Below are 12,721 nucleotides of genomic sequence, written 5' to 3'. Positions count from 1 at the left end.
AACAACAACAAGCATGAAATTTGGAAAATACCTCAACTGGAGTTCATAGGTCAAACCGTGAGCAAAGACCCACCCCAGCAACTTCTATAAACATCAACTGGCAGGACTGTGTGCATTGTGTGTGTGTGTGTGTGTGTAAAACTGAAAAGCATATGCTAACTGCTGTATTCTCCATAAATGCGGCGTATTGCCTTTTTCCCTGAAAAAGATCCTGTGTGCTTCTTATAAGCATAACACTAGGCCTATTACCACTAGGGTTTTCTCGACTTAGGCCCCTTTCTCTGGAGTTAGATCTCTTGCCTTTACATGGGTAAGGTCCTCCTTTGGGTCCAACTCCATGGAGACCAGTCAGCTGCCGCTCTTCTCCAAGGCAGCACATTGTTCCTGGCAGGCTGGGATTCCTACAACTGTTTGGGAGATCCTTTTGTTGAGACCAGGCGGCCTTGGCTGCCTGTCATCTGTAGCTCTCCTTTTAAGAATCTCCTGTCTCCAGAAGTACACCTTCTAGACTCTCTGCTCTGGTGAGCTCTCCTGATAGCTTCTTTCCTCAGAAGCTTCCCGTTTCCTTGGGAGTTCTTACCCTAACTAAACTCAGATAACCTTTTTATCAGGTCTGGCTGTCATTCACCAATTAACCTTTAAGTAGTCATCTGGGGCAGTGATTTAACCTTGGTGGTCCTGCAGAAGACAGTCACAAGCAGGCTGGACCCTGATTCCGCTTAAAGGGGCCAGTCACCCTGGGACATCAACAGTAACCAATATTCTTAACAAGAAATAATATCAGAACTGTGCTCTTTGCATTCTTAGGACTACTTGTCCCAAAACATAAGTATCAGTGTTACACTAGCTGCTTTTTATACTCTATCAATTCATAGAATATCAGAGTTGGAAGGGACCTCAGAAGGTCTTCCAGTCCAACCTGCTGCTCAAATTAGGACCAAACCTCAGACAGATTTTTGCCTCAGATCCCTAAATGGTCCCCTCAAGGATTGAACTCACAACTCTGGGTTGAGCAGGCCAATGCTCAAGCCACTGAGCTATCCCTTCCCCCTTTTGTAGTAGACAATGCTTGCAAGTCTAAAAAGGCATACAGTAGTTGGAAAAGAGTGATTCTGTTCACACTACATGAAGTTAAGTAGCCAAACCCTTTCTGTGCTATGTCCCAAACGAATTTTATTTTTTATTAATAGGCATTTGTATTGCATGTTTCTTACACAGGATCTTGAATAATTGATTCTTGCATCATCCATTCATATTCCTATAGTGGCAAAATGCAAGAAAGGCATACGTAAAAAGCCCTAACCATGCATGAGATTTATCTAAAAGCAGTTTTGCTATTGAATGCTCAACAAAATGCCCTTCTGTATGGATGAAATAAATGTCATACATGAGGAGAATTGACTATGCAAGGCTTAGTGTTCTTTCATCAGTTCTATTGTCACGGGGCAACTTGTGCTGTAAGTGCAGTGGGGGACTAGGATGAACCTACTACTCTTGCTTTCATTGATGGTCTAAACTGCCAAGACTAAAGCTCAGCTCTTCAGAGATGAAAAGGTCAATGTACTGCAAGTAACCCCTGGCATCCATTCTAGTTCTTCCTCTACATGCTATTTTTAGTGCTAAAATGCATTTATTTTAACTATTCAACTTTTAAAAAGCTGAATGCTCGTTTATCACAGCGGTGAATTAAATGCTTGCCAAACTCTGTGTGGTTTATGGTGCTATGTAGAAAAATACCCAAGGCATGACATTCAGAACAAAAATACAATGTGAGGACTTGGGGGAAGGAAGGGGGTGGTGATGGTGAAAGGGTTGTCCAAGATTTACTACCTATCACAGGGACTGTTTTGAGTCAGTACGAATGCCTTTAACTTATTTGGACTGGAGTTTTTTCCCTCCAAAGCTAGCTGAAGACAGGCTGTATTTTCTGGCACTTTTTTTAAATGAAGACTTTATGTGATGCATGGGAAATCCATTATGGCCAGTATATTTGAAAAAAGCAATCTCTATCAATTGGATGCTATGGCTGATTCAACAAAGTGCCCCCACTTATATCACAGGGGATATTTTGGTGTGATAGTGATCAGATATATGAAAATGTTGTCCTGAGATAAATCCTACTTCACTACTCCATAGTAATTTTATATGAGAAAATATTGTACTACTTATGGAAACTGAGGCTGTTTTGATATGATATCTAGATTATTAATCAAGCTTTAGTGCTCTGGCCAATTCTCATCATCAAGTGGCTTAATCACTATTCATCTACTTTATTACACTTCAGGAGAATACTTACCAAGTTCAATGTGCAAAACAGCTAAGCGATTACAATTGAATGCAATCATAGGATTCCAATACTTCAGACACTCTTCTTTTCTTGAGAGTTGTGGGGCATTTAAATCACACACTGCCAGGCTGATATTAAAATATAATCAATTTAGCAGAAACAAACCAGTCATTGGAAACCTTCAACAAACTTGAAAAGTCAGATGGGTGTCCAGTTCTCTCTGTAATGGCTACACTGAAAGCTAATGGATGCTGTTGGATCTGACTGTAAATTGGGGCTCATGCTGTCACTAAAGCTTACTGAAAATTGCAAGACACCTTCGTCTAGATGAGTAAGAACAAGTGTTTGTTTGATCAGTTGGATCCATAACAGGGCTTTAGCTCAGTAAAACATATTGGATAGTACAGTGAGAGATACAGAAAGAGAGAACTTGACCACTAATAAGTGTCCATCCAGCTACAATGGGATGTTTACCATTCATGAATGATATAAATCTTTTGATAATAGAAAATCTAAAGGGAATGTTTCCTGATGCTGGTAAGCATTTTTGTGTTTAAAAAAACAACACCCCGCCCCCCCCACCACGTGGCTTTACTTATAATGTTCTGGTTTTGATTCTTCGTATTACTTTTACCTTTTTTTAAGCAAAAGGCAAGCTACTTGGTTGTCATTTGTCAACTCAAGCATGTATTTTCATACCCATATTGTACATGGCTGAATAAGTAGCATGTCTTCGCTTTCTACATTATTTAACATAACTTGTGAGAAATACTTTAAAATATGTTCAACACATATTGAACTCGTAAGTTACTTTCTGACCAGTGTTTGATATAAATAGTTTGATGGGAAATCCAATTTTGGGTAGAATTGAAATATAAAATAGAAACAGCTGTCTTCAATTTGAATTTTAATCTCTTTTCAGGTGGAAAGACATGACATGAATACTCTGAGCTTGCCACTTAACATTCGCCGTGGGGGTTCAGATACCAACCTCAACTTTGATGTACCCGATGGGATCTTAGAATTTCACAAAGTCAAACTTAATGCAGATAGCCTGAAACAAAAAATTTTGAAAGTTACAGAACAGATCAAAATTGAACAAACAGCCCGTGATGGAAATGTGGCTGAATATTTAAAACTGGTGAACAGTGCAGACAAGCAGCAGGCCGGACGTATTAAACAAGTCTTTGAGAAGAAGAACCAGAAGTCTGCTCACTCCATTGCCCAGCTACAGAAGAAATTGGAACAGTATCACCGAAAGCTCAAAGACATTGAACAAAATGGATCCTCCAAAAGTTCCAAAGATATTTCGAAAGATAACTTGAAGGATATCCATCCCCCTTTAAAAGATGGCCATGGCAAATCTCGTGCCAGTGGCCAAGGTGCTGAGAGCAGCAAATCGGGTGTGCCAGGTGTCTCCTTGACACCACCAGTGTTTGTTTTCAGCAAGTCAAGGGAGTTTGCAAACTTGATCCGAAATAAATTTGGCAGTGCTGACAACATTTCTCACCTGAAAAATACCCTGGATGAATTTCGTCCAGAAACTAGTTCCAGGGCCTATGGTGGCAGTGCTACTATTGTGGCTAAACCAAAATATGTTAGTGATGATGAGTGCTCAAGTGGGACATCTGGCTCTGCAGATAGTAATGGGAACCATTCCTTTGGGCCTGGTGGGACAAACGCTCTGGACAGCCAAGCAAAGCTTTCCATGATCTTGGAGGAACTGAGAGAAATAAAGGAGACACAGTCCCAATTAGCTAATGACATAGAGAATTTAAAAGCACAGTTTCAAAGAGACTATGGTTTTATTTCTCAGACATTGCAGGAGGAAAGATACAGGTATTTTCTTTTTCTGTTCTTTTGAAGTGGCTTTTGCATGGCTATATGAACTGATTCAAAACTATGTGATGAATTTTTTTTTTAAAGGTGAACTTGTGTTCAGTAATCACTGTCAGGTACCAAAGTTCTTGATTTCTTCTGTTAACCTAAATTTGTGACAATACTACTTCACAATCTGATAGAACTGATAGTTCTGTGCAGTTGTCTAAGGCTTTTCTGGAAAGCTTCATTATCTGATACTTCACTGACATTACATTAAGTGAATATTGCATACAATTAGTGCCGGTGCTGTCATTGCCAATGGACTGCTCCTGATTTATTGTAATTTGGTGCCTAATAAGTGGTGTCTGATGTAATAGAGCTTTACAGTTGACAGTACTTCCTTATTAATGAGCCATTTCCTGCAATGTGCTATGGTATATGTTCTCAACCACATTGTTATGGGACTGTGAAGTTTGAAGACACAGTGTAACAAAGTATAGAGAGATTTGGTTTTAAATACTTGAACACGGTGTGACAGGTTGGATCACAGAAACCCCCCTGGGAGCTGCCAACTGATGTGCCAAGACTACCTCTGCTCCTATCTTCCCTGCCAGCTCAGGACTCTAGCACCCTGTCTTGCTGAGCCAGACACTCCAGTCTGCTCCAACAAATACCCAGGGCCTGAATTACTTGCCCCAAAGCTGCAGGTTTACCTGAAAGCAGCTCACAAAAGTGTGCTTGTCTTTAACACTCACATGCCCAACACCCAATGGGGTCTAAACCCAAATAAATCCGTTTTACCCTGTATAAAGCTTTTGCAGGGTAAACTCATAAATTGTTCGCCCTGATAACACTAATAAGAGAGAGATGCACAGTTGTTTGCTCCCCCAGGTATTAACACATACTCTGAGTTAATAAGTAAAAAGTGATGTTGTTAAATACAGAAACTAGGATTTAAGTGGTTCCAAGTGGTAACAGACAGAACAAAGTAAGTCAAGCAAAATAAAATAAAACACGCAAATCTGTGTCTAATCAAACTGAATACAGATAATCTCACCCTCAGAGATGCTTCAGTAAGTTTTTTCTCGGCCTGGACATGTTCCAGGCCTGGGCACAATTCTTTCCCCGGTACTGCTCTTGTTCCAGCTCAGGTGGTAGCTAGGGGATTCTTCATGATGGCTCTCCTCTTTGTTCTGTTTTACTCCTTTATATATCTTTTGCATAAGGCGGGAATCTTTTGTCTCTCTCTGGGTTTCCACCCCCCTCACTGGAAAAGCACCGGGTTAAAGATGGATTCCAGTTCATGTGACATGGTCACATGTCACTGTAAGAGCCCAAGCCTTCATTCCTCCCAGCCTGTCTCACAGGAAGGCCTGCAAGCAAACAGAGCCCCAGTCAATTGTGCTGGTTGATGGGAGCCATTAAGATTCCAAACCACCATTAATGGCCCACACTTTGCATAATTACAATAGGCCCTCAGAGTTATATTTCATATTTCTAGTCCCAGATACAAGAGTGGTACATTTATACAAATAGGATGATCACACTCAGTAGATTATAAGCTTTGTAATGATACCTTACAAGAGACCTTTTGCATGAAGCATATTCCAGTTACATTATATTCACTCATTACCATATTTTTATAAAACCATATAGATTGCACATCATCACACACGGCTTCCTTGTGGGCTCATTAGCTGCTTGGTAAACCCTTTAACATCCATTGTGGAGTGTGAGTTATGTTCTGCAGTGTATCAGCACCTGGTCCCAGAGACTGAAAGCAGACACAAGGTAAATTTTTTTAAGGTGACTAGTGACTTTTTAGATGCCTCAATTTTTGAGCTTCCCAGCTCAAGATACCTTAAAGGATCCTGCTTTTCAGAAAGTGCTGAACACCTGCCCTCTGAAAATCAGGACTATTTAAGCTCTAAAGTTTAGGCATCCAAAGTAACTAGTCACTGTTGAAAATCGTGGCCCCCTGAAACATATGCAGAACATCCCATTTGTCATATTAGTTGTGATAATAAGTGTATCGGTTAATGAGATCGATATAGTTTCTACTGTGCTAACAGATGAAGCATTCATACAAACACAATACTTATTAAAATTTCCTTGTGTAGTTCTCCAAGTGTAGGGAAGGCAATTTATTTCAGTTTGTTTATATGGTGGGGAAAATATGTAGAAACCCCCATGACAAGATTTGAATTGTGATCTGAAAGGAGGAAGAGCATGAATTGGATACACTTATCCACTGAGTTATTTTTATATTGCAGTATTAAAATGCCTTGGTCTTTCAAACATTGTTCTGTTATTTCACCAACCAGGAGCATTTACAAAGAGCTTTCAGCCTCCTGAGTAAGTCCTTGGGAAACTTCCCCCCAATCCCTTTCATTACAAACCAAAGTGGTGGTGACTTGAGATACAAGGAAAGATTACTTTAAAGTACAGATGCATTCTAACATGGTGTAACATCATTTGTGTAGAAGGAGCTAAATTCAGACTTCTTTTTTTCCTGAAAAAGGTATGAACGATTGGAAGACCAGCTAAACGATCTGACAGATCTTCATCAGCATGAGACTGCAAACTTGAAACAAGAGCTAGCCAGCATAGAAGAAAGAGTGGCATATCAGGCCTGTGAACGGTCACGAGATGTTCAGGTATTTTATAATCAACTTGTTACATAGCCTAGACATTTTGCAAAATTTGGAATAATGTTTGCATTTAAGGAATTTAGGCCCAATTTTTTACCTAACTAGAGTGAAATCTTGGCCTCACTGAAGTCAATGGCAGAATTCCCACTGAAGACAATGGGGCCAGGATTTTACCTGCTAGTGTTTCATAATTGAATGAATAAAATCCTGTGGATTCTATATGGTGTCTTACATCTACTGCTCTGTCATCACTAGAGGAATAAGGAATCTACTGCTCTAATGTAAAATGCTCCGAAATGCAATAATTTTGCTTTCCCTGCTGGCTCTGTAACAGCAGTAAGAGAACCCTATTCCCAGCTGTGTGCTTAACATAAAATAATGTCCAAACCCTTTCCTAGCTGAATACTAACATAGCATGGCAGAGCCCTATATAAATTTTGAATTTATTGTAGAAAAACGGTATAGTTGAAAGCTGACTGAGATCCCAAATTATTAGTAAAACACCCATGTAGACTTGTGAATTATAAATACAGTTTAAAGATGAACTGAGAAGTTTTTAACCTATCAAGACCTTTTGTTCCCTGTGTTTCGCCTGCAAGAGTTGTTCACTTTATTAACGCCTAAAGTAGTGAAAAGAAATTGCATTTCTTGTATTGGTTTATGTTTTTAGTGATGAGAACTTTACCACAGTCAACTAAACACAGTAAATAAAGTAGAAGATTTTAAACAGATTTGTTTTGGAAAGTATGTATTTATTTACTTGTCACTTATGTTTGCACATATGTTGGGTTAATAATTGTGTGGGGGGGTTATTTTTATTTAAAGAGCATTTAGTTCACCTTTAAACAACAGCCAGATATATACATTTGGGTTCAGAACAAAAGAAACATCAAATGAGAAAAGACCAAGTCACTAAGGGATGGGGAACTTAATTTCAAAATATAGACTAGAGATCCATGTACAGAAAGTATAAAATGATGATTGAAGAAAACAGTAAGTCTGAGTAGCTGTGTTTTTGAGTGCAGGACATTTCCTAAAGATTAATGGCAATCCTGGGGTCTTGGTTATCCTCTTTTCCCAGATGATCGGAATTTGTGATTTATTGTATAAAAGAACAAGTTGGAAAGTGAATTATAATTACAGTATTATTTAAACAGCTAAACATTTCTGCATTGTACTTGTTACAAGAAAATATTAAGAGGACTGTATCTCCATTTAAGCTGACATATTGATATTTAAATGATATAACTGTAAGCAAAGTTAGGCTGGAGAGTGGCCAGTGTGACTCAGTTTTATGTTCTCCAGAGACATGCGTGCTCACAATGCATTTATGACATGGATCATTGTACAGTGGGTGGCATTCAAGAGAATTAAAGTGAATGAATGGAGGTATAAACCTAATGGGTCCACATTGCAGTTGATTTAATTGGTGTCACAGCAAGCCACCAGTTTCAATGGTGTACGCGAAGAAACTAATTTTGGTGCTGGTTTGATATAGTGAAATTACCATGGTAACAGCTTACCCAGTTTTTCAGCTCACCAGAACAACTTGAACCTCTCTAGTCTGGCACCCTCAGGTCCTCCTCCTCCCTCCCAGAGCTCGAATGCCGTGAATCAGCTGTTCGCGGCACTCCGGAAGTGCTGGGAGGGAGAAGGAGATGGTAAGCACGGGGCCGCCGGTGTGCGTGAGGCACGGGGGGAGGGAGGCAAAAGGGGGAAATTGACAATGGTGGATGCTCAGCACCCACTGATTTTTCCCCGTGGGTGCTTCAGCCCCAGAGCACACATGGAGTTGGTGCCTATGCCGGACCACAGATGTTGCCGGACCAGGGAGTGCCAGGTTAGAGAGGTTCAACCTATACATTCAGAAAACATGAGACACCATGAACACTATTGTTCTCAACCAGGAAAAAATGTTACACTTATGATAGCGTTGTCAAGTTTGATTATACTTTTATAATTTTTGTCAACAGTTGATTGTCTGCACAACGTATTTGTTTAAATAGTTTATAAATTTATACTGAATGAGAAACTGTTTTGTGTAGAAATGTAGCTGACTCTTATTTTCCTTTTTGTCTTCAGGAAGCCTTGGAATCTTGCCAGACTCGGGTTTTTAAGCTGGAGTTCCATCAGCAAGAACAGCAAGCGCTGCAGTCAGAAACTGTGAATGCCAAAGTACTCCTAGGGAAGTGTATAAATGTAATCTTGGCCTTCATGACTGTCATTTTAGTGTGCGTTTCTACCATTGCAAAGTTTATAGCTCCTATGATGAAGAGCCGTTTCCATATCATCTGCACTTTTTTTGCAGTGACTCTGCTTGCAATATTTTGTAAAAATTGGGATCACATTATCTGTGCCATAGAAAGGATGATCATACCAAGATGAATCCAATAGTCCGGATCTTTCATTTTTTTAAAGAAATGTGTGTGTACAAACTACCAAAATTTTTTATTTTGCAATTTAAACATGCAGACTGGATGAAGGCTATAAAAACACTTGAATGCTAAGGTGTAAATACTTCAATTTATACTCCGTGGCAGTTATTTGCCTATTCAATTATACTGTATGTAATTGGCTAAATCTATTATAAACTGCTCACTGGTGTAAATCTTCTGCCTTAATCTTACCAGCTTTCCACTTTACAAACCAGCACATCTACAAGAGGTCATGCTACTGGTGGTGTAAGAAACCTGAAGTGTATTGTGTCATTAACTAGAGTGAGGAGGAGTAGTGGTGGGAGTGCATTATAATAAGCATGTACTTGCACCATTCCTATTGGATTAATTCAGTTGTCAAGCTTCCCATATGAACCAGGATAGAATGGCTAGCTATATTTTACAATATTAGGAAATACCAGCCATACTTATAGTATTTCCTAATGCTAGATGATTTAACATCTGTGAATTAGAAACTGGGAAGGTGCTTAATTACAATCCAGCACCGTTTTCTGATGTTTCTGCCAGTAGGCCCTTACTCAGACAGATTCTTTAAATGTTATATTTTCCCAACAATTTGATATGACTAGAGTCTCTTGTGATACAGATTAGTAAGTATTGTATCCTAGAGCTATTCTTTATCATGTTTAGGAAATATATAAATGTAATAACATGCCTCCAAATACGATGCAGTGAATGAATTATAAGATCACAAGGATATCTTAGAAGAATAAGTAAACTAGTAACCAGTGCTGATGCCACTATGTTGACTTCAGTACCTCTTCTGGTCATATTTCAAGCTTTGCAGATTGCAAAGGGAGAGCACATAAACAATTGTTTAACTTCTTAACAGTCAGTTGATAAGCTCTCCAACGAACATAAAATAGATAACACTAGGCCCCAAGTTGGAGTAGGAGTTAGTAATGCTGAAGGAAATTGGATGCCGAGAGGTTTTTTTGCTTCAGGGTTCCACAGGGGATGTGCAGGGACCACCAGGTCAGCAGGGTTGGGAAAGAATGTAAGTTTGTATATTAGAACTAACCGTGCAATGTCTTTTGTGAGAAATTCCTGAGAACAGTGTTTTAGACATCAGACAATAACACCACTATGAAACAGGTAGGTTGTTTTAAATATAATTTATTTTGCCTGCTCTAGAAACTACAAAATGTTTTTCTTGAAATCCTTTGTTTCCTGGGTAACCAGATATGATGTAAAATAATATATATGAAATAAAATACCAAGATTCTCCTCCACTCATATGTATCCAAAAAAATGACACGTCTGGTTATTTAATTTAATATTTAGTTCTGTTTGCTCTAAAGATATGTTGTCATGACAGCATTATTGTTACTTTGATCGCAGGGGTAATTATGCCTGAATTTTAATCAAGTGCAATAATTTGTATGGAAGTCTTTAGAAATTCTTACATGGAAAAAAGGGAAAAGCACTTTGTCCTTTCTTCACCATAACATGATTTATAATTAATCTAATAGCTTGCTGTGGCTTCAGGGGCTGAACAAAGAGCATGGTTAATGATGTAAATAATGATATAACCGAGACTTTAGAAAACTAAATTTTAAAAAAAGTCATTAAAGAAATTCTGATATGTGCAATGTTTTTTAATATAGAAAGGAACAGAATCCGGAAGGATTGTGATACTTGACTTGCTGCAGGCACAGGAAATTAATCAAATAGAATACACCCACTTTTTCCTAACTGGACCTTGTTCAATCTTCCAGAGGAAGGTGGAGGAAAATAAAACAAAAACTTGCTGATAGTGGCATGACCTTCCATACCTCAAACTTAACAGTCAGTTTAACACTGTATATGTAAGCAAGAATTGCCATATATTCATCCAAATCCATTTATTCTCAAAGTCACTATTGGTATCCAAGTAGTTAGTCCTCTTTTCCTTGATTTCTGAAAGCAAAGAATTCCAAACACTGATGACCCTTCTGAGGGGGAAAACAGTCAGTGTTATGTCTAAAGTTTACCTTTTTCAATTTGCAGGCAGGTCTTTGTGTGTTCCTGTTGCTGTTTAGTTCAATGGGATTCTTATTCCCAATTCTTTTATGATGCCCATTTAGGTATTGTTTGGATATATTGCATTAAAATTTCATCCCCTAACCAGTCCACCCACTCATAGCTACCTCATTTTTCCAGTTGATAGGCTGTGGAGATTACAAACTGTATCAGTTGAAGAGATTAAACAGATCTTTGAAAAACTTTGAAAAAACGTAGCTGCTCCTTTCTGGATTTACTCCAGAATTTGTACATCCTAACAGAGGATTTCCGTTGTTTTGTTTATATACTCTTTTGATGCAGCTTGGGAACCTTTTGGCCTTTACTGAATTAAACAATAAATTCCCATCTTCATTGCAGCTAACATGAATATTAAGTTCTTTTGTTGTCAGTACTTTCCAGTTCTTTAGCCAGCAATTATATTTTAGATTCAAAATCCTTTATGACTTGTATTAAAATCCATCAGCCATTTTATAAACCATTCCCCTAATGTATTTACATTTTTCTTACCAATTTATAACTTTAAATCTAAAGATGAGTTTGGAGGGGATGGACCTAAAAGGAAGAGCCCCAGTAATGACTCTTGACATAATATGCTAGTGACTTCTCTTCATTGTAATCCATTGCCACCCTTTTTGTATCCTCCATTTAATCATTTTGATATTCAATTTATATACCTGCATTCCAGGCTGTACAATAGAAAAATCAAGCATTGATATAGTACTTTTGTTAAATGGCTTACAAATGTCTACATATATGTAATATGGATGCTACTTGTCAGTAGCTTTACTGAACTCAGGAAAACCATTGTTTAGTTTAGCATAATTTAGATACCTTTATTAATTTAACCTTGCTGATTCCAATGTAGAAATCTTGAATTTGTGACCCATTCTGACTGATCTGTCTCTGACAATTTCCAGGATCAGGACATAACAAATTAAGCCTCTTTAACTATGCAGAAAAATCTGTTACAGCCATGCTTTGGGAATACAAAGACATTTCTACTCGGGTAGAATATGGTAACTACTAACAAGTGATCTCCATGTAAAATGAGAATGTAATAGTCAAAGGAACTGTTTTACACTTGACTGATAAATCTGGCTGACTCCAAATCAGAAATAGCGAGGTCTTACATAACAGATGCAGTACATTACCATATTGTCTTTGTATTGGAAATAAAACACATTTAAAAATCGCAAGACATCTCTAAAGTAAGAAAAAAGAAAATGCTTCTCAGTGCAAGTTAATACAGCCCTAACCACTCTGTCAATCAGGCACTTTCATCTTTATAGGTTCTCTTCTGAGCTCTATCTAAAACCATACCAATGTTCCATTGGCTGTCGCAACCAATAGCAATTTCAAGATCTTTTTCCATGAGAACTGCTCAGATTTCTTTATGGATCTCACATCTTCTGTCAAGTCTCCCCATCTTCTTCCCTTCTCTTTCCCTGCTGCTGTCCCAGTCCTTTGGTAATCTTTCCCTCATGTTCTATTTTAATATAAAT

General features: G+C 38.3%; 1 protein-coding gene across 2 annotated transcripts in view; it reads left to right on the top strand.

The window, feature by feature from the left end:
- Positions 1-10,355, top strand: part of TMCC3 (transmembrane and coiled-coil domain family 3) — a 63,201-nt gene extending 52,846 nt beyond the window's left edge. For both annotated transcript variants that reach the window (XM_044981013.1, XM_044981022.1), the window contains exons 2-4: positions 3,210-4,126; positions 6,630-6,765; positions 8,842-10,355. In XM_044981013.1, coding sequence (XP_044836948.1) covers positions 3,210-4,126; positions 6,630-6,765; positions 8,842-9,144 — 1,356 coding nt within the window. In that variant the 3' untranslated portion in view covers positions 9,145-10,355. The remainder of the gene's footprint in view (positions 1-3,209; positions 4,127-6,629; positions 6,766-8,841) is intronic.
- The last annotated feature ends 2,366 nt before the right edge of the window (positions 10,356-12,721 follow it).

This window comes from Mauremys mutica, chromosome 1 (assembly GCF_020497125.1).
Source record: "Mauremys mutica isolate MM-2020 ecotype Southern chromosome 1, ASM2049712v1, whole genome shotgun sequence".
Taxonomy (NCBI): domain Eukaryota; kingdom Metazoa; phylum Chordata; order Testudines; family Geoemydidae; genus Mauremys; species Mauremys mutica.
This window is presented reverse-complemented; position numbering and strand designations above follow the sequence as displayed.